The following is a 24,566-nucleotide window of genomic DNA, read 5'->3' as shown; positions in this document are numbered from 1 at the left end:
GGACCACATATAGAGAGGTCTTGTACAGAAGTTGTCCTATGAATAATTAAATTGGGGGTTTAGGGTTGTCCTTCTGCCGATAATCCCTCACACCAACAACCAAATCCTATATTCTTCGGCAAAGCAAGAACGTAGTGCTGTTTAATGCAAAAATGCAGTCCGCCTCAACTAAAAGGCTGACTGAAAGAGAAACACCCACAGTCAGACAGGTTGACTAAAAGGAGGGATTGAGTCTTTATTTGAACACTTGCTCACCCACAGAACATCAAAAGAACATGGAAAATTAGAAATATTACCAAAAAAAAAAACGTTTATTATCAAGATCACTCTCTTCCCAACAGGGGAATGACAGATTCTGTGGATATTCTGTTCATAATTATATTTTCCTGGTGAACAAACAGTGGGGTGGAACTGAGGGTGGAAACGTCCTCTGTCTCACCAGTCTCCTCACAGAAGACTAGAAGAAATCAGCCGCGGTGGGGCGTTTGGGGGTGGTTTTGGGGGTGCTCTTGGTCTTCTTCTTAGTGCTGTTGGTAAGAGAGGCCTCCGGGGACTTCAAGACCCCAAACAGGGGCTTCTGCTGGGGGTCAAAGGGCACTCGGGACGACCCCTCTGGACTCACCAGCAGGCTGCGATCAGTCTTCCTGAACTCTGGGGATCATGAATGGGCAAAAACAAATAGGAAAGTCTCATCAAAACTATGGAACATTGAACAGTAAAGAAATTAGGATCCAGAAGCTAGATCATTATTGAACGTGGGATAACTGAAGGTATATAGGTCATTAGAAGGAAATAATATAGAGGTCTTGTCTCTTGTACGAGTCTAAATAAGGTGCTATCCTGCCCTCGAATACCTGCAGTTTTGTTTTTATTGAGTCCGAAGGTGACCTTCTTGGATTCGGACTTTGGAGTCTGACACTTCTTCTGTGAAAGAAAATGATAAAACATCATGAGGATTTCCCATTTGTGAACGGAAGTTAAAAAGACAGACAATGAGGAAGTAACTTGATGTAATAATAGACAGCCTCTATGTGTTGAACCAGTTCACTACCTTCTTCTTGCTGGATAGCGGTGTACTGGGGCTTCCCTTGGCTGTCTTGTAGAAAAGGGGTGTAGGGATGGAGGCGTGGTTCTGGAACGTGATGAAGTCAGACTCCACCCCTGCCTTAGCCTTCTTGGGCGTCATTTTTTTGGTTTTCTTGGCGCTCACCGGTGTGGACGGCTCTTCGCTGTCCTGAAGAGATGAGGAATCAAAAACAAGTTTATAAACTGGAAACCTGTTCAATGGCTACTAGCTCTCATCTGCTTCACGTACGCCAACTAAAATGGTATGCATTTACTGTAGGAACTAACTTTCAAACTATTTGCATATGATGGACGTGACAGCTATCAAATGTGGCAGGCTAACTGAACCTGGGCCTAGGAAGTGGTGTCAACTTAAAACTCACGTTGCTCAGTTTTCCTTTCTTGCCTCCAGCCACCCCGTTGACCTCAGCCTCGACCTCTATCACTAACGGGATCTTCCTCTTCTTCTTCTTCTTCCCGGGAGTGTTCAGGTCAGCATCTGTGGGCTGCTCCTCTGCAACGCTCTCCGTCTCCTGCTCCTCTGCTACCCGTCCAGACCTCTTCTTCTTGAGTGGGGTAGGTGTGGCGACCTCCACCGACTCTACCTCAGCTTCTATCAGTGCAAGGTTTGCATCTGCTTTCGGCTGGGTTTCACCCTTGACCTCCATGCTCTGTTCTTCAGCCTTGGCCGCTTTCTTCTTCTTCTTGAGCGGGGTTGGTGTAGCGACGTACGCTGGCGCCACCTCAGCGTCTACAGGTATGACGTCTGCTTCAGTTTCTGGCTGCATTTCAACGCTCTCCTCCTCAGCCACCTTTTGTTTCTTCTTCTTCTTCTTCAGGGGAGTGGCAGCGATGCGGAGGTCAGCTGGAGGCTCCTCGGCTGGTGTAGAGTCGGCTTCAGGTTCCGCAGGTGTTGTCTCTACCAGTGTTGCATCTGTTACAGCTACCTCAGTGGTCCGTTTAGCCTTCCTCCTCCTCCTCGTCGTCGTCTTCGGTGGGGTGGCCGTGGTCTCGTCTACTGTTTCTGACGTCATTTCAACTTCCTCTATGGTTGTCTGCTCGTCAGACTCCTGCTTGGTGCTTTTCCTCCTTCTCTTCCTCCTGCTCGTGGAGGTAGTAGCAGTCTCAGGGGCAGGCTCTGGCTCTGTTGACCCCTCTGCTGCCTCCCCGTCCTGGGTAACAGGAGCAGGCTGGCCTCCTGCCTCCGTGGTGTCCACACTAGGCCCCATCACATCTGTGTTAGTCTCTGATTTTGCTACCTCTTCCTTCTCCTCTGGTGCAGGCGTTTTGGACTTCTTGATCTTATTTTTCTTCTTGGAAGACGTGGCGTCTGATACTGTCGTCTCTGATCTCTTCTTCTGGTCTACCTCCGTGACCGTGACCGAGGATAGGTTACCCACCACCACATCATGTGGAGTTCCTGATTGGACCCCCGTCTCCATGGCTGCCTTCTCCAGGACAGCCGCTCCAGTGTCGGTGCCCTTGGCGTGGACAGAGGGCTCCGTCTCCGCTTCTTTAGCGTCTGTCGTCTGTGGCGCTGAAGCAGGAGTCGTGTCCGCCTCTGACCCCACCCCGTTCTGCTCGTCACTCTTCACCTCTCCAGTCTTCTTCTTCCTCTTCTTCTTCTTGTTGTTGGCGTCTCCGGGAGTCTCTGCTGGTTTACTGTCATCTGTTGCGGCAGTCTGGTCAGACTTTCCTGCTTTGGAGTCCCCTTTCTTGCCTGAAGTAGAAGATAGCAATGTAAGAACAGTCAACATATAAAAAAAAGTAAAAAAAAGTATAAACTCAAGATCAAATGCGATCGTTTAAATAGTGGGGTTTTAGGTACCTTTCCGTTTCTTGGCTGGTGAGCTCTCTTCTTCCTCCTCCCCGAAGCCTCGTCCCCGTTTCATTCTCTTTCTACTGCCAAACATTTCATCATCATCCTCATCTGTCGACACCTCCTCTGGGTACTCATCCTGTGGGAAGACTCCTGAGAGAGAGAGAGAGAGACATCAGCTTTCCTTGCACATCTATCATAGGGATACTCTGACGAAAGTTATGACCATCAGCATTCCTACCTTCACTGAGATCCCGGAGACTGCAGGAGAACAGAGGGAGAGAAGAGGTGTAAGTCAGAATACACAAGCTGAACCCAATTCCTCTTCATCAGTGTCCATATCAAGGATTTCTAATGTACGAGTGTGTGTGTGTTTACTTACGTCTTGATGACTTTGTACAGTCTCTGCCTGTTGTGGCTGGGGGTGTTGCTGCGGCTGGCTAGCCCAAACAGCCTGTCCGCCAGTGCAGAGTAGTCAAACTGGAGAACAGGTCCGATCCCTGCGTCATCTGGCATCTCGGACTCAGAGTCACTCTCCATATGAAGCATTTCATCATCCTCTTCATCCTCCAGACCATCTTCATCATCTTCCTCAGTTGATACAGTGCCTAAAACCACAAAGGAAGGAGAGGACAAGATTTATGGATTATATCTAGACATTTGCAAATATAGGCTTTGTGTCATTTGTAAGATAATTCCATATAATGCAACACACTTGTTGTAGTCAAGCTAAAAGCTGATTCATCAACAAGTGAATCTCTCTGCCTCTCAGTCCTCAGATAGCAATGCCTACCGTTGGTCTGCCCACCAGTGGTTTTCTTGGGAGATTTCTTTACAGCTTTTTTGCCCTTGGGGGGCTCCTCATCCTCCTCCTCTTCTTCAGAAGCCTGCCCTGAGTCGGACTCCTCAGCCCCTCCACCTGTAGCCTTCACTTCCTTCAACAGGTCTTCGATGGCGAAAGGAGCCTGGTCTACGATGGCACTGAAAATGCTGCTGCAGATAGCCCTGAGCAGGATCCGACTGGGAACGAGGGAAGGAGAGAGAGGGAAAAAGTGCATAAAGGATTGATCCTCAATCTAAGGGTGGAGGTGATGATCATGACCCCCCCCCCAAAAGTTCCCTATAAAACTTACTCTTTCGTTTTGGATGCTGTTTTGCAGAAAGGGTCAATGAATGTCAGGTTCTGAGCCGCCGTGAGCTGTAATCATAAGCAAACCACAACCAGTCATTCAGCTGTGGTGGAAATGGAATCAATCAGCATACGACCAGCTCACTCACACAATGGGACCTCCTAACACCCAATCAAACTGACAGATCAATGGGACCTCCTAACACCCAATCAAACTGACAGATCAATGGGACCTCCTAACACCCAATCAAACTGACAGATCAATGGGACCTCCTAACACCCAATCAAACTGACAGATCAATAGGACCTAACACCCAATCAAACTGACAGCTCTTTCTCAAACTTAAGTCTCATCACTTCCCTACCCTTAAAGGTGGATTTACTGATTGATTTATTACCTCCCAATTATAACCCTAATCGTAAACAACAAAAGTGAACCTAGCGCATCTTTTGGGGCATTAAAATAACCACATTTGATACCTCAGCTGAACCGACTGCAGCCAGCTCAGTCATATAGATGTCCAGTATGTGAAACTGCAAACCACAGGGGGATCCGCTGGAGCTGTGGAGGACCTGGGCATTCAGGAGCTCCAGAAACCTGGTCACCACACTGTAGAAAGACAAAACACGTTCTTCTTTGTTGTCCTCTGTAGCTCAGCTGGTAGAGCACGGCACTTGTAACGCCAGGGTAGTGGGTTCGATTCCCGGGACCACCCATACACAAAAATGTATACACGCATGACTATAAGTCGCTTTGGATAAAAGTGTCTGCTAAGTGGCATATTATTATTATATTTTCTAACATCACAGGAAGCATGCATGCACAAAGACTTAAAGGGACATTACACTCCAAAATCAAAGTTTGTCAGATGTTTGCAAGGTAAAAATGGGGTGAGGTCAAAGCGTCACCCACCTGGTCTCCCATTCTTTCCTTTTCATCATTTCAAAAGTGTTCTTGAACACGAAACGAACCAGCTGGGAGTCAGAGAGAATGACACAAAAAGAAAAGGATTTGTAATTTCTTCATGTACAAAATACTTTCAGTTTATCCTCCAACTATACATGATGATTTATTGGGTAAGGAAATGCTTATAACATTTTGATGGCTGAATATGCTGACCTGGAAGAACTTATCCATGCGAAGCCTGTCAATGCCGGTCCATTCTCTTTTGATGGTCTGCAGGAAGGTCTCCAGAAACAAAAACTCTACAAAGGGATTAATGAATCGATGAAAAACAGGAACAATCTTAAATTGGAGTACACATTCTGTATAGGGTCTGTCAAAACTCTCAGAAAATGTGTTCACAGACCAATGCGTAACATTGAAAAAAAAAATATAGGACAATATTGAATACATGGTAGTTTGTAAAAATGAGGCCTTACGGCTCTGAATGTTCTGGAAGTTGTGCATCAGGCCAGAGATCTGATTCGACAGCTCCTCCTATGGGCAAAAATCATATCAATGCAACTTATCTAGGACCCACAAATAGTCACAGTATTTTGTGTATCAATTCTTCTTGTTTAACCTTTTTTTTACATGAATGCAAATAAATTGGGTCACAGTGGCACCGACTTACCTGAAGAAGTGGCTTGTCCTGCATCCACAGGCAATAAAAGAGGCCTTTCCATAGTTTGAGTAACTCGTCGCTTTCAAACCCCCCTGAAGAGAAGGCAAGTGCCAGTGAAACGACGGAATAAAAAAAATCCCCACTATGAACGGAGTTGGCAACATTGTTGCTCGCATCGTCACTAGGCGCATGCAATTTGCATTTCCGACCCAATGGGACCCTTTTCTTTGATGCGTTACATTCTAAGCTCTTTACATACTTTTTCGTGCTCTAACGACAAGAGTCCACTATTGTATTGTCAAACTATGCAAATCAGATAGGTTTAACATGCACAAAACGAATCAAAGGTTAGCTAAGCTAGGAGCACGAAGAGATGAGGCAAACAAGCTGCGTGGAAGCCAAGCGCGTGGTCCATTTTCCTGGTAACCTCGTTAGACTTACCTTTAATTTTCTGTGACCTAACACTGATATATTTTCTTAGCTTCTTGATGGCCTTTGTTCGCATGGGCTTCTCATTAGAAGCCAATCTTTGCGCGAACTGGATCTCTGGTTCTTGCTGTATCGGCGCCATGTTTCCACTCATTAACGTAGAAACACTTTTCGCCTAGCAGTGACACATTTCTCTCTGCGCTTTCCCCACACGCGTTTCCCCTCGTCGCAGGATGATGACGTAACACTTAAACTAAGTGGTCGCTACTTTGCATTTCACCACAGGGTGGCAATATTCATTATACTTTGACTCATCTTTTCTGCCCTGGCTAAACCACACAGTCCATTGGGGATTTTTTTATAATCACACCCAACCTTTTCATACTAAGAGAATTCCTCAGTGACTGATTAATCAGACCAGTAATTACGAGAGTGACGTCTTTATTATTGAAATGTGTGTTTGCTGTATGTTGGCTGTGAATCTGGCAAGGTCTCAGGTCTCTGGAGTGGGAGGTTTGGCTCCTCCTTTCTCATCTGCGGAGGCCAGTCCTTCTTTCTCTGTTGACAGAAAAACTATTTTTAATTGATAAATAAAAAAACAATAATGACTCATTCCTCAGACAAGGTACTCTCTCCACAGTCACACAGGCTACGTAAGGGTCATGCTCACCCGAGGATGGATCTTTGGCTGGGGTCCATAGGGACAGGCCAGTGACAGCCGTGGGCTTCCACTTCAGGACCCTGGTGGTTACTACCTCATCCTCCTCGGCATCCCCTCTGTCCTGTCGTCCATTGAGAAGCAGTAACACAGCTCAAGAAAGGCTCCCTTTGGGCATTTCTGCCTAAAGCACCTTACGCATTATTTTTTCATTTTCTCTTCTATGGATACAGTTGGGATGTTTTAAGTGCAATGCCGTGCTTTAAGTTTTTGCTGTCATTGTGTTAGACCCCCTTCCCCCCCCCCCTTAAATTGTTCAGCGATAGCTTCTTCTAAAGCACAGCAAGCCCCAAAACATCTAAAACTCCAGTGCACAACTCAGCCACAACACATAGAGACTAGAAGATGAACAGTGGATCCATGACTACTATACAATGTCATAAAGGATCATAATCACGCAAGTATCTAGGTGTATGTACAGTTGAAGTCGGAAGTTTACATACAGTTAGGTTGGAGTCATTAAAACTCGTTTTTCAACCACTCCACACATTTCTTGTTAACAAACTATAGTTTTGGCAAGTCGGTTAGGACATCTACTTTGTGCATGACACAAGTAATTTTTCCAACAATTGTTTTACAGCATTATTTCACTTATAATTCACTGTATCACAATTCCAGTGGGTCAGAAGTTTACATACACTAAGTTGACTGTGCCTTTAAACAGCTTGGAAAATTCCAGGAAATGATGTCATGGCTTTAGAAGCTTCTGATAGGCTAATTGACATCATTTGAGTCAATTGGAGGTCTACCTGTGGATGTATTTCAAGGCCTACCTTCAAACTCAGTGCCTCTTTGCTTGACATCATGGGAAAATCAAAATAAATCAGCCAAGACCTCAGAAAAAGAATTGTAGACCTCCACAAGTCTGGTTCATCCTTGGGAGCAATTTCCAAACGCCTGAAAGTACCACTTTCATCTGTACAAACAATAGTATGCAAGTATAAACACCATGGGACCACGCAGCCGTCATACCGCTCAGGAAGGAGACACGTTCTGTCTCCTAGAGATGAACGTACTTTGGTGCGAAAAGTGCAAATCAATCCCAGAACAACAGCAAAGGACCTTGTGAAGATGCTGGAAGAAACAGGTACCAAAGCATCTATATCCACAGTAAAACAAGTCCTATATCGACATAACCTGAAAGGCCGCTCAGCAAGGAAGAAGCCACTGCTCCAAAACCGCCATAAAAAAGCCAGACTACGCTTTGCAACTGCACATGGGGACAAAGATCATACTTTTTGGAGAAATGTCCTCTGGTCTGATGAAACAAAAATAGAACTGTTTGGCCATAATGACCATTGTTATGTTTGGAGAAAAAAGGGGGCTGCTTGCAAGCCGAAGAACACCATCCCAACCGTGAAGCATGGGGGTGGCAGCATCATGCTGTGGGGGTGCGTTGCTGCAGGAGGGACTGGTGCACTTCACAAAATAGATGGCATCATGAGCAAGGAAAATTATGTGGATATATTGAAGCAACATCTCAAGACATCAGTCAGGAAGTTAAAGCTTGGTCGCAAATGGGTCTTCCAAATGGACAATGACCCCAAGCATATTTCCAAAGTTGTGGCCATCACAAAGCCCTGACCTCAATCCTATAGAAAATGTGTGGGCAGAACTGAAAAAGCATGTGCGAGCAAGGAGGCCTACAAACCTGACTCAGTTACACCAGCTCTGTCAGGAGGAATGGGCCAAAATTCACCCAACTTATTATGGGCAGCTTGTGGAAGGCTACCCAAAATGTTTGACCCAAGTTAAACAATTTAAAGGCAATGCTACCAAATACTAATTGAGTGTATGTAAACTTCTGACCCACTGGGAATGTGATGAAAGAAATAATTCTCTCTACTATTATTCTGACATTTCACATTCTTATAAATAAAGTGGTGATCCTAACTGACCTAAAACAGGGAATTTTTACTAGGATTAAATGTCAGGAATTGTGAAAAACTGAGTTTAAATGTATTTGGCTAAGGTGTATGTAAACTTCCGACTTGAACTGTATCTGATTCACTTTAAGAGGCTAAGCCCAATAGCATTTTGAGAACTGTTGAAAAAAAGGTTATCTTTGTATCAATCGACCACTAAGGGGTGTCATGCAACAAATGGACACAGGAAGTGAACTACTATGCTACAAGTAAGGCGCAGCACTCTGTAGTTGCTGTGGCACCTCCTCTCCTGAAGCCCCTATGGAGAAAAAGCCCTCCCCGTGGCCAGGGTAAGGAGACCTGGACTTCTGGGCTTTCCCATGTTTACCATTCTCCTCATCTGATGCAGGCTGGAGTTTTAGTCAAGGGAGAGAAGCAGCTCTCTGTTAAGTGGCTTTGTCATGATCTCATCCAGATACTTCAAACAACAAACATTTGCTAAAGAGCCATTCTGCTCTTGTACAGGTTGTTTTATCATATCATTGCAATTTCCACATCTGCAAATATGTGGTAGTGGTCCTACCTGATCCAGCTGTAGGTATTCTCCATGCTGCTCACAGCCAACTTCAAACACATACTTCCCTGGGCCTGAGGGCTGAAACAAAGATGGATTATAGTGACAGTTTATATATGCTAGTACACAATGATATTGTCGTATGCTGATAAACTTGTAACTAAACACACAATAACACAGAACTTGTCAACATCATGCTGTGTTTGTGGCTATTGTTTTCATCAAGGCTCTGTTTTTTTTTTGCCTTAATAATGTCCGATTGCTTCTGGGCTGACTTACATTGTTGTTGAGGAAGTTGCCCTGGTATCTGTGGTTCAGGTGGATGAATTCTCCTGCTGACTCCATCTTGCCCATCCCCCACGTGCCCATGTACCTGGAGCCTGTGTCGTTGTAGTGGTATGTACCCTGTCCATTTCTGGTATTTTAAAGAGAAAGAATGGTAAGATCGGGTGGAGGACTGCAATAGGAATATTTAATATGAATAGGTTTAATTCCGAAATGCTATACTGTATGTATATATCCATGATCAGAAATGTTGGCAAATTAGCTTTTTTTGTTTTGTTTAAAGAACTTATGAAAAGAGATTTGTGTGTTTGTTTCACTATCTAATCATGGCGTGGGGTTGTTAAAGGACAGACATGTATTTGTTTGAAATCTATCACTTGATGGTTTGGCTCCTGAGTGGCGCAGTGGTCTAAGGCACTGCATCGCAGTGCTAACTGTGCCACTAGAGATCCTGGTTCGAATCCAGGCTCTGTCGCAGCCGGCCGCGACCAGGAGACTCATGGGCGGCGCACAATTGGCCCAGCGTCGTCCAGGGTAGGGGAGGGAATGGCCGGCAGGGATGTAGCTCAGTTGATAGAGCATGGCGTTTGCAACGCCAGGGTTGCGGGTTCGATTCCCACGGGGGGCCAGTATAAAAAAATATGTATTCACTAACTGTAAGTCGCTCTGGATAAGAGCGTCTGCTAAATGACTAAAATGTAAAATGTAATGGTTTCATTTCAGAGAGACAAACAATCACATTTTGTTGCAAAATGAGATATATTCGCCTCAGTAGCTAGGTTTCCATCCAATTGGCGACATATTTTCATGCGAATTTTAACAAATCTGCACGAAAACAATATGAAAATTTTCCCACCAGAGATGTGTTTCCATTAAATTGAATTGTTGCGGATAAACGGCTGTGCGTGAAAAATTACTTTTGCAGTTACATTCCCGATGTACCGAATAAAAAATACAAGTTAAGTGGGTTTCCATCCCATTTTCAATTCTACAGATGGTTTTATCACAAAACATGTTGCGTTATATAGCGAATGTGCCCACTCTGCTATTGACACGTGCGATCTCCAGCTGGCAGATACAGTGCGGGTAGGCTAGTCTACATGACGTGATCATTATGGATAAGAGCGACAATATTTTGTATTTGTCTAACAGCAGTCGAGCATCGATCATCACGTCACCAGAATAAGACCGTCAATATTTATTGTACAGGAGCATTAAGCTCATCACCTTGTACTTTCACCACCCTGTGAAGTTCATAACTTATTTTATATACAGCCCAATAACCTGCGTGCTTTCCCGACGAGTCCTAGTGGGAGGACCACACAACATGTCATTGCGTGACTCCAAGTTTACTTCGATATAATGGTTATTATATCAATATTTGCGCATAAGTGTTTCCACCGACATTTCTCGCATAATTCGTTTTACAGACACAAAAACATCGCACCTTGTCTAGCGTATTTAGTTTTTATCGACATTTGGAAAGTTTACCAACACATTTTCTGTTTCCATCAGGCCTGACGTAAATGTAAACATGTACTTTACTCGCATTAAAATGGTGGATGGACACATCGTTACTCTCAGAGAACAAGGAAGCACTGCTTTACACAGTCAAGTGGCACAAATACTGTTTTTAATAAAAAACTGTACAAATGATACATTTGTGACATCAACATTAAAAAATATATATATAAAAAAATTTTATCAATACAGTAATATGAGATCTGGGCTCTTGTCAAAAGTAATCCAGAAGCCTAACTCTAACCAAACACTATTGCATGAGGCTAGATTTATGATGAGTTGAATTTATATGTTAAATATACAGGATACGAACATTCCATTCCAGCTGAACAATGGATATATAGCGTTTTGCTAAAAAAATATATGAATACAAAGTCTTACACACACATGAAGGTACACATAAGCATTCATTTCTGATGAAAAAACACACGTGAAAAATTGATGTATATATCGTTTTGGAAATAAATGCTTCAATATTCATTTAAGAGTGATTAACACAATGTTTTGCATATTTATATATTTTCCCTTTATGTAATACACATGATTTCCAGTGTTGTTTGTAACACTCTGGTTGATAGTCACTACACTAGATGTTATATTATTGATTAAACTCATATCTGTTGATAGTGATTGACGCCAGACTGGAGGACCAAGGACACACTGATTAATATTGTATTCTGTGAAACACTGTGATTATGTAGCAGCTGACAAAGTCAATGCCCTTTGTTTTGACTTCTTACAAGGCTCTGGGGCTGGTGTTTACAGTAGGGATGTTTATAGTACAGCCTTCTATGCTGTTTTCTATGCATGGTCATGGCCGGATGGCAGACTCGGGTAAGATGAAGGGTGTCTATTTGTTAACAACAGTTGGTGCGCAATGTCTAATGTTAAGAAAGTCTCAAGTTTTTGCTTGTCTGTTAGAAAACCTCATGATAAGCTGCAGACCACACTATTTACTAAGATAGTTTTCATCTATATTTTTCGTAGCTGTCTATTTACATTTTTTAATTTGTTTTAGTAATTTAGCAGACGCTCTTATCCAGAGCGACTTACAGGAGCAAGTAGGGTTATGTGCCTTGCTCAAGGGCACATCGACAGATTTTTCACCTAGTCGGCTCGGGGATTAGAACCAGCGACCTTTCGGTTACTGGCACAACGCTCTTAACCACTAAGCTACCTGCCGCCCCCCACTTCTTTGCTTCCATTTATTTATCACCACAAACCGATGTCGGCACTAAGACTGCACTCAACGAGGTGTATAGGGCCATAAGCAAACAAGAAAATGCACATTCAGAGAGGGCGTTTCTCTTGGCCTGTGATTTGAGTGCAGGAAAACTGAAATCTGTTTTACCTCATGTTTACCAGCATGTCACTTGTGCAACAAGAGGCGACAAGACTCTACATCACCTTTACTCCACACACAGAAACACATAAGGCCCTCCCTCGCCTTCCCTCGCCCTCCCTCTCCCTCCCTCGCCTTCCCTCGCCCTCCCTCGCCCTCCCTCGCCCTCCCTCTCCTTCTCTCGCCCTCCCTCGCCCTCCCTCCCTCCCTCGCCTTCCCTCGCCCTCCCTCGCCTTCCCTCGCCCTCCCTCGCCCTCCCTCTCCCTCCTCGCCCTCCCTCCTCGCCCTCCCTCGCCCTCCCTCTCCTCCCTCCCTCGCCCTCCCTCGCCCTCCCTCTCCCTCCCTCGCCCTCCCTCCCTCGCCCTCCCTCGCCTTCCCTCTCCCTCCCTCCCTCGCCCTCCCTCCCCTCCCTCGCCCTCCCTCGCCTTCCCTCGCCTTCCCTCGCCCTCCCTCTCCCTCCCTCGCCCTCCCTCGCCTTCCCTCGCCCTCCCTCGCCCTCCCTCGCCCTCCCTCGCTCTCCCTCGCCCTCCCTCTCCCTCCCTCGCCCTCCCTCGCCCTCCCTCGCCTTCCCTTGGGCAAATAAGACCATAACTCTATCCTCAAACGGGAACACAGAAGTGGTCGAATGAAGAGGATGCTAAGCTACAGGACTGTTTCACTAGCACAGACTGGAATATCAAATAAAATACAATTGTATTGGCCACATGCGCCGAATACAACAGGTGTAGACCTTACAGTGAAATGCTTACTTACAAGCCCTTAACCAACAATGCAGTTTTAAGAAAAATAAGTGTTAAGTAAAAAATTAATAAGTAAAAAAAATAATGAAAGAGCAGCAGTAAAATAAAATAACAGTAGGGAGGCTATATACAGGGGGGGTACCGGTACAGAGTCAATGTGTGGGGGCACCAGTTAATCGAGGTAATTGAGGTAATATGTACATGTGGGTAGAGTTAAAGTGACTATGCATAAATAATAAACAGAGTAGCAGCAGCGTAAAAGAGGGGATGGGGGGGCAATGCAAATAGTCCGGGTAGCCATGATTAGCTGTTCAGGAGTCTTATGGCTTGGGGGTAGAAGCTGTTAAGAAGGCTTTTGGAGGATCTGAGGACCCATGCCAAATCTTTTCAGACTCCTGAGGGGGAATAGGCTTTGTCGTGCCCTCTTCACGACTGTCTTGGTGTGTTTGGACCATGATAGTTCGTTGGTGATGTGGACACCAAGGAACTTGAAGCTCTCAACCTGTTCCACTACAGCCCCCGTCGATGAGAATGGGGGAGTGCTCAGTCCTCTTTTTTCCCAGTAGTCCACAATCATTTCATTTGTCTTGATCACGTTGAAGGCGAGGTTGTTATCCTGGTTCAACACGGCCAGGTCTCTGACCTCCTCCCTATAGGCTGTCTCATCGTTGTCGGTGATCAGGCCTACCACTGTTTTGTCGTCTGCAAACTTAATGATGGTGTTGGAGTCGTGCCTGGCCATGCAGTCATGGGTGAACAGGGAGTACAGGAGGGGACTGAGCATGCACCCGAGGGGCCGCCGTGTTTAGGATCAGCGTGGCAGATGTGTTGTTATCTACCCTTACAACCTGGGGGCGGCCCGTCAGGAAGTCCAGGATCCAGTTGCAGAGGGAGGTGTTTAGTCCCAGGGTCCTTAGCTTAGTGATGAGCTTTGAGGGCACTATGGTGTTGAACACTGAGCTGTAGTCAATGAATAGCATTCTCACATAGGTGTTCCTTTTGTCCAGGTGTGAAAGGGCAGTGTGGAGTGCAATAGAGATCATCATCTGTGGATCTGTTGGGGCGGTATGCAAATTGGAGTGGGTCTAGGGTTTCTGGGATAATGGTGTTGATGTGAGCCATGACCAGCCTTTCAAAGCACTTCATGGCTACAGACATGAGTGCTACGGGTCGGTAGTCATTTAGGCAGGTTATCTTAGTGTTCTTGGGCACAGGGACTATGGGGGTCTGCTTGAAACATGTTGGTATTACAGACTCAGTCAGGGACATGTTGAAAATGTCAGTGAAGACACTTGCCAGTTGGTCAGCGCATGCTCGGAGTAGGCATCCTGGGCCTTGTGAATGTTGACCTGCTTAAAAGTCTTAAAAGTCATCCAATAACATTGAAGAGTTTACTGCATCAGTCACCGGCTTCATTAACAAGTGCATCGACGACGTCGTCCCTACAGTGACCGTACTTACCCTAACCAGAAGCCATAGATTAGAGGCAAGAACTGCATTGAGCTAAAGGCTAGAGCTGCCGCTTTCAAGGAGCGGGACACTCATCCGGACGCTTATAAGAAATCCCACTACGACCTCCAACGAGCCATCAAACAGGCAAAGCTTCAATACAGGACTAAGATCGAATCCTACTACGCCGGCTCTGACGCTCGACCGATGTGGCAGGGCATGCAAACTATCACGGATTACAAAGGGAAACCCAGCCGCAAACTGCCCAGCGACACGAGCCTACCAGACAAGCTAAATGCCTTCTATGCTAGCTCTGAGGCAAGCAACACTGAACCATGCATGAGAGCATCAGTTGTTACGGGTGACTGTGTGATCACGCTCTCCGTAGCCAAAGTGAGTAACACCTTTAAACGGGTTAAATTTGGCAAGGCCACGGAGCCAGACGGAATACCAGGACGCGTACTCAGAGCATGAGCTGACCAGCTGGCAAGTGTCTTCACTGACATTTTAAACCTATCCCTGACCCGGTCTGTAATACCAACTTGTTTCAAGGCAGACTACCGTAGTCCCTGTGCCCAAGAATGCCAAGGTGACCACCCATCCACCACACCACGCTGACCATCTACACGGGGGCCCCTCAGGGATGTTAAGACTGCTAATTAGTTAATCAAATGGCTACCTGCATTGACCCTTTTGCACTGACTCTATGCGTACACACTGGACTCTACCCACACACTCACACTGACACCCCAACACACACACACACACACACACACACACACACACACACACACACACACACACACACACACGCTGCTGCTACTGTCTATTATCTATCAGTTGCCTCGTCACTTTACCCCTACCTATATGTATATAGCTACCTCAATTACCCCTACACATGGACTCTGTACTGGTACTCCCTGTATATAGCCATGTTATTACCTGGTACCCCTACACATGGACTCTGTACTGGTACTCCCTGTATATAGCCATGTTATTACCTGGTACCCCTACACATGGACTCTGTACTGGTACTCCCTGTATATAGCCATGTTATTACCTGGTACCCCTACACATGGACTCTGTACTGGTACTCCCTGTATATAGCCATGTTATTACCTGGTACTCCCTGTATATAGCCATGTTATTACCTGGTACTCCCTGTATATAGCCATGTTATTTTAACTCCTTATTGTTATTAACTGTGTATCTATTCCTCTTGTCACAATTACATTTTTTTTTTTTTACTCTGCATTGTTGTAAAAGGACCTGTAAGTAAGCATTTCACTGTTGTTTATGAAGCATTTGACAAATACAATTTGATTTGATTTTGATTAGTATATACTGTAACAGGCCTGTCTCCAAGAGGCCAGTTAGACATTTTATCTGCTTCTGTGCTGGATGGTGTCTCCCTGTTGCAACTTGTAATTAAACTGGGTTGATTTAGATTGACTTTATCAACGACTGCTCTACTTGTAATTAAACCGGGTTGATTTAGATTGACTTTATCAACGACTGCTCTACTTGTAATTAAACCGGGTTGATTTAGATTGACTTTATCAACGACTGCTCTACTTGTAATTAAACCGGGTTGATTTAGATTGACTTTATCAACGACTGCTCTACTTGTAATTAAACTGGGTTGATTTAGATTGACTTTATCAACGACTGCTCTACTTGTAATTAAACCGGGTTGATTTAGATTGACTTTATCAACGACTGCTCTACTTGTAATTAAACCGGGTTGATTTAGATTGACTTTATCAACGACTGCTCTACTTGTAATTAAACCGGGTTGATTTAGATTGACTTTATCAACGACTGCTCTACTTGTAATTAAACTGGGTTGATTTAGATTGACTTTATCAACGACTGCTCTACTTGTAATTAAACCGGGTTGATTTAGATTGACTTTATCAACGACTGCTCTACTTGTAATTAAACCAGGTTGATTTAGATTGACTTTATCAACGACTGCTCTACTTGTAATTAAACCGGGTTGATTTAGATTGACTTTATCAACGACTGCTCTACTTGTAATTAAACCGGGTTGATTTAGATTGACTTTATCAACGACTGCTCTACTTGTAATTAAACCGGGTTGATTTAGATTGACTTTATCAACGACTGCTCTACTTGTAATTAAACCGGGTTGATTTAGATTGACTTTATCAACGACTGCTCTACTTGTAATTAAACCGGGTTGATTTAGATTGACTTTATCAACGACTGCTCTACTTGTAATTAAACCAGGTTGATTTAGATTGACTTTATCAACGACTGCTCTACTTGTAATTAAACCGGGTTGATTTAGATTGACTTTATCAACGACTGCTCTACTTGTAATTAAACCGGGTTGATTTAGATTTACTTTATCAACGACTGCTCTACTTGTAATTAAACCGGGTTGATTTAGATTGACTTTATCAACGACTGCTCTACTTGTAATTAAACCGGGTTGATTTAGATTGACTTTATCAACGACTGCTCTACTTTTTGTTCACCTGTAAATTCCTATTACAGGAACACTGAAAAGGTTTGACTCTGTCATGTACGGTTGGCCTACTTCTCACACTATTCACTTTATTATCACAGCAGAAACTACCTTTGATGGTGTAAGGGAGTGAACTATATTTATAATAAGGGTTACATGGAGAAAATCGAAACTCTCTGTAATGAAAATGGATGGACCTCCCTTCAGCAAAATATATTTAACCTAAACCCTCCCTAATCGCTTGAAAAAAACCAAGTGACCTTCCCCTACACCCAAAATAATAATTAAAACAAAAGTAGATAGCAGAGAACATGTCTACCGTTTACCCTCACTTCTTGGACAGACCAGAGCCTTAGATATGCAGTTTTAGAAACTGTTCTTCGTCCTGTAAGCATTACATGGCAACGCAGGAATTTTGATAGCGCGCAGGGCTGCGGGCCAGAAGGTTGTGGGTTCACAGACCACCCTGGACAAGAGTAGGGGTGGAAAGATCTCCTTTATAGTAAAAGCATAAATCTTTCATCGTATTTGCAGGTTCGAGAATTTTCTTTCATGCAATTCTACGTAATTTTACATATTAGCGAATTCCCAAACAAAGTCAGCCTCTGAATGTCAAATAAATAAAACATTGATATCCCCATATGCATCGGAGTCACGTCTTCCCCGGGTATTTTACAGCTTGTTTCTAGCATAAAGCATTTTGGACCAAAGCGATGTTATAGATCACTTTATATAATCTGTTTTATTTTCTTCAAAATCTTAAGCTAACAAGGGGTAGGCATGTGCTTTTTGACATTTTCTTTAATAAAAGGTAGGCTTACGACCTACCCTCTCATTTTTAAACTTAACAGCTCTTCACTGACACGGAGGTAGGCTATTTAAAGAGTGTACGTTGTGTTGAGGAATTGACTGACAAATCTATGTATATAGCAGCCTATAGCCTAATTTTGTCTGTCAAACAGGTAGACCTATCTCTTTTTTCTTAAATAGGAAGAAATAGACTCCAACACAAAGCACTCTTGTTGTTAGTAAAGTCTAATTAAAATGAAGACGGTTCAAATGAATTATGCCTACTTGAATGTACCTACTTTCAGCACCATGAGCTGTCCATTTCTGATTGATTGTGCCGCAGCTGCTGATTCAAGTTTCAACACCCCAATGTAAGTTACTCGAATCTGGCTTATTGTGAGGTCAATAACTCTGATAAATACATAATGGGCAAGAAACATATTGTTTTTAATCAATTATATTATTAGCAAATGATCAAAGTTGACCTCCAGTCCTCCTGCTCATCTTGGTGCTGGACTAGGCCTTAGAAATATTTTTTTGGGGAAGAAACCTTTGACTCTTGACTCTCCTCCTAAACTGCCAACGTAGCCCTACACAGTACAGCCATTAGTTAAGCAACACACAAACACGTTTTTGATCAGGAAGAGTGGAGCAGGCGGGGGCTCAGGGTCAGAATATCCATTGCAGTGTGTAATGCAGCCCAGTTTTATTTACACCATCCAAGCAGCTATCTTAGAAATATAACTTTCCTCTGTGCTTCTCCGAGCATGCACTTCATTTGATTGAGACAACACTAAATAGCCTATAGGTGCACTTGATATTACACGCCCAGCGGAGAATCAGAGATGAGGGGTGGCATCTGGTACACATCGATATATAGCCTAATAAGCAACTAATTCTAAAACACCGAGAAATATTGACATTTCATCAATTACTAATTACATGACCTTCCCCTGGACTAGATTTTTTAAAGTACTAAACCCTCCCCTTGAATGAAATTAAAAAGCATGACCCTCCTCCATTTTCCTCCAGGTAACCATTCTGTAAATTTCGATCCGTCCCTAACCACTCTCCTTCATATGTGTCTTTTTTGTCACAGCAGTAACTACTAGGCTTGGGCGACATACCATTTATACTGTATACCGGGGTATTTCGAAATACCGACGGTATGATTTTCAAAACCATAAAAAAAATATAAATATATATATTTGGGGGGGGTTGGTGGCATCTGCGCCTTGCGGGGGCTGGGGGGGATGCTACGCCATTACTTATAACTATATATTAATTATGACTATACTGAACAAAAATATAAATGCAACATGTAAAGTGTTGGTCCCATGTTTCATGAGCTGAAATAAAATATCCCAGAAATTTTCCATACACACAAAAAGCTTACTTCGCAAAATGTTTTTGCACAAATTTGTTTACATCCCTGTTAGTTAGCATTTCTACTTGGACAAGATAATCCATCCACCTGACAGGTGTGGCATATCAAGAAGCTGATCAAACAGCATGATCATTACACAGGTGCACCTTGTGCTGGAGACAATAAAAGGCCACTCTAAAATGTGTCACACAAATTTTGTCACACAACACAATGCCACAGATGTCTCAAGTTTCGAGAGAGCGTGCAATTGGCATGCTGACTGCAGGAATGTCCACCAGAGCTGTTGCCAGAGAATTTGGCATACATCCAACCGGCCTTAAAACCACAGGCCATGTGTAACCACGCCAGCCAGGACCTCCGCATCAGGCTTCTTCACCTGCGGGATCGTCTGACACCAACCACACGGACAGCTGATGAAACTGTGGGTTTGCACAACTGAAGAATTTCTACACGAACTGTCAGAAACAGTCTCAGAGAAGCTCATCAGCGTGCTCGTCGTCCTCACCAACCTGTACGACAGCGTGTTCCTGTTCCCGCCAATATCCAACAACTTCGCACAGCCATTGAAGAGGAGTGGGACAACATTCCACAGGCCACAATCAACAGCCCGATCAACTCTATGCGAAGGACAGGTGTTGCACTGCATGAGGCAAATGGTGGTCACACCAGATACTGACTGGTTTTCTGATCCACAACCCTACTTTTTTTTTTTTAAAGGTATCTGTGACCAACAGATGCATATCTGTATTCCCAGTCATGTGAAATCCATAGATTAGGGCCTAATGAATTTATTTAAATTGACTGATTTCCTTATTCCTGTAACTCAGTTAAATCGTTGAAATTGTTGCATGTTGCGTTTATATTTTTGTTCAGTGTATAATAATACATCTAAGATAAAATGTATATCCAGCTTAGGGCTCCAGCTATGCATTTGGTAAATAACTTCCTCCATTAGCTGCTCCTCTCCTCTCTGTCTGTCACTCGCTCCCTGCACGCAGCTCACTCTGCATGCGCTCTGCTCATGGTGGTTTTCAGTCTGTTAGTATCCATAGCAACGGCTCCGCTTGGGCTGCTCTGCTCAATGAAGAGACGTGAGAGCAGTTAGCTGTTAGCTACTTTTCGTCACTCTAAAGTCCAACAAACCTCAAGGAACATTATTATTTTCTGTGAAAAAATCTCTCCTGACTATTTGACGAGGTTGAAGCGCTTCTGACACCTTGTTATGATCTTAGTCAGATATGGCTGTACTGTGCAGCATAGCACGAGGAAATGGCTCAGCTTCAAAATGTTAATGATCAATTTAGCGATACCTGAGCTCTGCCCGTACCCTAGTTTTTGATTTTTAAAAACAGGACCTACCCAGCCCTAACCCTGCTACGGGAGCGTCTGGCTCGGGTCGGGTAGCAGAGCTATACCCTGTTGCCTAAATAGTTTTGTGCTTAGAAATAATCAACTTCCGGTAATACAGTATACCCCGGTATGGTACAGAAACTGTATTTTTATTTTATTTAACTAGGCAAGTCAGTTAAGAACAAATTCTTATTTACAATGGTGGCCTACACTGGCCAAACCAGGACGACGCTGGGCCAATTGTGCGCCGCCCTATGGGACTCCCAATCACGGCCGGTTGTGATACAGCCTGGAATCGAACCAGGGGGTCTGTAGTGACGCCTCAAGCACTGAGATGCAGTGCCTTAGACCGCTGCGCCACTCGGGAGCCCATGATGGTATGAGAATCTGGATACCGCCCAACCCTAGTAACTACCTTTGATGGTGTAACCACTCTCCTTCATACGTGTCTTGGTTGGGGTATGTGTAGAGGCCATGGCCCTGGCGCTGGTCATCAACCCAGCTTCCTGAGAGAGAGAGAGAGAGAGAGAGAGAGAGAGAGAGAGAGAGAGAGAGAGAGAGAGAGAGAGAGAGAGAGAGAGAGAGAGAGAGAGAGAGAGAGAGAGAGAGAGAGAGAGAGAGAGAGAGAAGAGAGAAAGAGAGAGAGAGAAGCCAGAGAGCGAGAGAGAGAGAGAGAGAGAGAGAGAGAGAGAGAGAGAGAGAGAGAGAGAGAGAGAGAGAGAGAGAGAGCGAGAGAGAGAGAGAGAGAGAGAGAGAGAGAGAGAGAGAGAGAGAGAGAGAAGGGGTGTACGCTACCAGTCAAAAGTTTTAGAACACCTACTCATTCAAGGGTTTTTCTTTATTTTAAAAAATGTTTACATTGTAGAATAATAGTGAAGACATCAAAACTATGAAATAACACATATGGAATCATGTAGTAACCAAAAAAGTGTTAAACAAATCCAAATATATTTTATATTTGAGATTCTTCAAATAGCCACCCTTTGCCTTGATGACAGCTTTGCACACTCTTGGCTTCATGAGGTAGTCACCTGTAATGCATTTCAATTAACAGGTGTGCCTTGTTAAAAGTTAATTTGTGGATTTTCTTTCCTTCTTAATGCGTTTGAGCCAATCAGTTGTGTTGTGAACAGCCCTATTTGGTGAAAGACCAAGTCCATATTATGGCAAGAACAGCTCAAATAAGCAAAGAGAAACGACAGTCCATTATTACTTTAAGACATGAAGGTCAGTCAATCCGGAAAATTTCAAGAACTTTGAAAGTTGCTTCAAGTGCAGTCGCAAAAACCATCAAGCGCTATGATGAAACTGGCTCTCATGAGGATCGCCACAGGAATGTAAAACCCAGAGTTACCTCTGCTGCAGAGAATAAGTTAATTAGAGTTACCAGCCTCAGAAATTGCAGCCCAAATAAATGCTTCACAGAGTTCAAGTAACAGACACATCTTAACATCAACTGTTCAGAGGAGACTGTGTGAATCAGGCCTTCATGGTCGAATTGCTGCAAAGAAACCACTACTAAAAGGACACCAATAAGACGAAGAGACTTGCTTGGGCCAAGAAACACGAGCAATGAACATTAGACCGGTGGAAATGTGTCCTTTGGTCTGGAGTTTTGGTTCCAACCGCTGTGTCTTTGTGAGACATGGTGTGGGTGAACGGATTATCTCTGCATGTGTAGTTCCCACCGTAAAGCATGGAGGAGGAGGTGTTATGGTGTGGGGGTGCTTTGCTGATGACACTGTCTGTGATTTATTTAGAATTCAAGGCACACTTAACCAGCATGGCTACCACAGCATTCTGCAGCGATACGCCATCCCATCTGGTTTGGGTTTAGTGGGACTATCATTTGTTTTTCAACAGGACAATGACCCAACACCCTCCAGGCTGTGTAAGGGCTATTTTACCAAGAAGGAGAGAGATGGAGTGCTGCATCAGATGACCTGGCCTCCACAATCCCCCGACCTCAACCAAATGGAGATGGTTTGGGATGAGTCGGACCGCAGAGTGAAGGAAAAGCAGCCAACAAGTGCTGAGCATATGTGGGAACTCCTTCAAGACTGTTGGAAAAGCATTCCAGGTGAAGCTGGTTGAGAGAATGCCAAGAGTGTGCAAAGCTGTCATCAAGGCAAAGGGTGGCTATTTGAAGAATCTAAAATATAACATATATTTTGATTTGTTTAACCCTTTTTTGGTTACTATATGATTCCATATGTGTTATTTCATAGTTTTGATATCTTCACTATTATTCTACAACGTAGAAAATAGTAAAAATAAAGAAAAACCCTTGAATGAGTAGGTGTTCTAAAATGTTTGTCCGGTAGTGTATATGACAGACAAACAGAGACTGACTGACAGACAGACACACACACCTTCATATTTGGATCCATCTGGGTAGTAGAAGATACCCTGTCCGTGCTTCAGGTTCTGGTAATATTCTCCAATGTACCTGGCCCCATTCTTAAATCGGTATGTCCCCTGGCACACACAGAAATAGTCAAGGAAATGGTCAAAGGAAACAACAAATAGTAGGCATTATGCTATGAAGGTATTCAACTAGCTAGCTAGCTAGCTACCACACTAAGATCAAATGTGCTTTATTTATGGTGACAGTTACCTGGCCAGACCTTTTCCCGTTTTCATACATTCCTTGGTAAGTGTCTCCATTGGGCAGGACAGCTCTCCCGACCCCATGTCTCTCTCCAGCTTCATTTCGGTCCCCTTCATATTCCTGTGTCAGTCAATGACATCATTCTGTCAATTTTGCTGCGTTGCGTAGGTGCAAGTAGTTGTTAAAATTAACTAACGTTAGCTAGCTAACGATAAGTTGGCACTGCTAGCTCAAAATCGGCTTATGAGTTCTCTACCAAGTTACAGCACACATTTACTCACCCCAAGGTAACCCTGATCATCATCAAAATCCTCTGATCCAACATCCGACATTTTTAACTACTCGTTTCTCTTTGCTCCTGTAAACTAAAAAGTGAACCAACGGACTGCTCCTTCCTCTTCAACTCACCTCCTTCTCCTCTGTTTACGGTTGTCATGACAACGATGGACTGAGAGTGCAGACACGTGACCGATGGAAAAAACGTCAATAAACCAACGAAGAAATAATAAACAAACAGAAATATCTTGAAAACTGTTAGGTGCACATTTATTGGCATTTAGATCCAAATATATTTTGTGCCAGGTAAAAGCTGTTCAGCCTTATCATTTGGTGATAAGGATATCTCATAAATTCCTCTTCAAATAGACCAATTACAATATTTTCAGTGTTCCAGTACCTAGGTTTCCATCCAATTGGCGACAGATTATTTTCGCATTTTCGCACCAGAGATGTGTTTTGATCAAATTGAGTTGCAGATAAAAGGCTGTGCTTGATGACGTAGTGCACGTAACAATAACTTTCGCGGTTAAATTCCCATGTACCGAATAAAAAATACAAGTTAATTAAATGGGTTTCCATCGCATTTTCAACTCTACTGATGGTTTTCTCACAAAAATGTTTGCGTTATATTATAGCGAGTGTGCCCACTGTTAATGGCAAGAGAGCTCTAGCCGAAAGCTCTATGTGCGCGCTTTTGGCTAGCTAGTGCTGTTGGTTATGCTGCGTTCATAACAACTAAGAACTCGGGAACTGGCAACTCGGAAATCTCCGACTTCCGAATTCAGTGCGTTCAAAACAACTGGGAGCTTGTAAAAAAAAAAACCCAGCTCCGACTGGGAAATATCGTTTTAAACCGTCATCCAACTCGGAATTCCAACTCGTGAACTCGGCTTCGTTCTAGCGGCTTTTTTCTAGAGCTACGATTTGAAGAGCACTGACGTCATGATTTGACCTCGTATTTTTCAGAGTTCCCAGTTGTCTTGAAATCACAATTTTTATGGACAGAAAGCAACATTTTTATGGACAAAGAAGCGAGATTATTTTTATTTGTCAAAGGCAGCCAAGCATCAATTATCATGTCACCAGAATAAAACCCTCGACATTTATTGGAAAGGAGCATCAAGCTCATCACCTTGCACTTTCACCACCCTG

At 43.8% G+C, this 24,566-nt stretch overlaps 2 protein-coding genes across 3 annotated transcripts; both read right to left on the bottom strand.

Moving 5' to 3' along the window:
- Nucleotides 1–210: 210 nt before the first annotated feature.
- LOC121536449 (ribosomal RNA processing protein 1 homolog B) lies at nucleotides 211–6,231 on the bottom strand. Of its 2 annotated transcripts, none has more exons than XM_041843712.1 (15): nucleotides 6,023–6,231; nucleotides 5,591–5,673; nucleotides 5,397–5,454; nucleotides 5,134–5,219; nucleotides 4,927–4,988; nucleotides 4,494–4,623; nucleotides 4,018–4,082; nucleotides 3,678–3,904; nucleotides 3,267–3,492; nucleotides 3,126–3,145; nucleotides 2,894–3,037; nucleotides 1,449–2,785; nucleotides 1,052–1,234; nucleotides 855–924; nucleotides 211–660 (listed from the first exon to the last, which is right to left on the bottom strand). In XM_041843712.1, exons 1-15 carry the CDS (start codon nucleotides 6,162–6,164, stop codon nucleotides 458–460), a joined length of 3,036 nt encoding a protein of 1,011 aa, XP_041699646.1. In that variant the 5' UTR covers nucleotides 6,165–6,231; the 3' UTR covers nucleotides 211–457. The 2 variants fall into 2 exon arrangements, with proteins under 2 accessions (XP_041699646.1, XP_041699647.1); XM_041843713.2 differs by having other exon boundaries at nucleotides 211–651.
- Nucleotides 6,232–6,434: 203 nt separating this feature from the next.
- Nucleotides 6,435–23,587, bottom strand: rsph1 (radial spoke head component 1). The gene is made up of 8 exons (XM_045206497.1): nucleotides 23,417–23,587; nucleotides 23,142–23,255; nucleotides 22,897–23,002; nucleotides 20,940–21,030; nucleotides 9,447–9,582; nucleotides 9,177–9,248; nucleotides 6,681–6,792; nucleotides 6,435–6,568 (listed from the first exon to the last, which is right to left on the bottom strand). Exons 1-8 carry the CDS (start codon nucleotides 23,465–23,467, stop codon nucleotides 6,504–6,506), a joined length of 747 nt encoding a protein of 248 aa, XP_045062432.1. The 5' UTR covers nucleotides 23,468–23,587; the 3' UTR covers nucleotides 6,435–6,503.
- Between the last annotated feature and the right edge of the window lie 979 nt (nucleotides 23,588–24,566).

Source organism: Coregonus clupeaformis, chromosome 23, assembly GCF_020615455.1.
Source record: "Coregonus clupeaformis isolate EN_2021a chromosome 23, ASM2061545v1, whole genome shotgun sequence".
NCBI lineage: Eukaryota > Metazoa > Chordata > Actinopteri > Salmoniformes > Salmonidae > Coregonus > Coregonus clupeaformis.
The sequence above is the reverse complement of the archived record's forward strand: the minus strand, read 5'-3'. Positions and strand labels throughout refer to the sequence as shown.

Bases quoted from the DNA above. Each gene is read 5' to 3' on its own strand.
- LOC121536449 (XM_041843712.1), bottom strand. From the start codon at position 6,164: ATGAGTGGAAACATGGCGCCGATACAGCAAGAACCAGAGATCCAGTTC. The intron at 4,083-4,493 runs GTATCAAATGTG...TTATGATTACAG, and splicing joins CTGCAGTCGGTTCAGCTGAG to CTCACGGCGGCTCAGAACCT. The intron at 1,235-1,448 runs GTGAGTTTTAAG...TCATCTCTTCAG, and splicing joins AGAAAGGAAAACTGAGCAAC to GACAGCGAAGAGCCGTCCAC.
- rsph1 (XM_045206497.1), bottom strand. From the start codon at position 23,467: ATGTCGGATGTTGGATCAGAGGATTTTGATGATGATCAGGGTTACCTT. The intron at 9,249-9,446 runs GTAAGTCAGCCC...TCTTTGTTTCAG, and splicing joins GCAACTTCCTCAACAACAAT to CCCTCAGGCCCAGGGAAGTA. The intron at 6,569-6,680 runs GTGAGCATGACC...TTCTGTCAACAG, and splicing joins AGCCAAAGATCCATCCTCGG to AGAAAGAAGGACTGGCCTCC.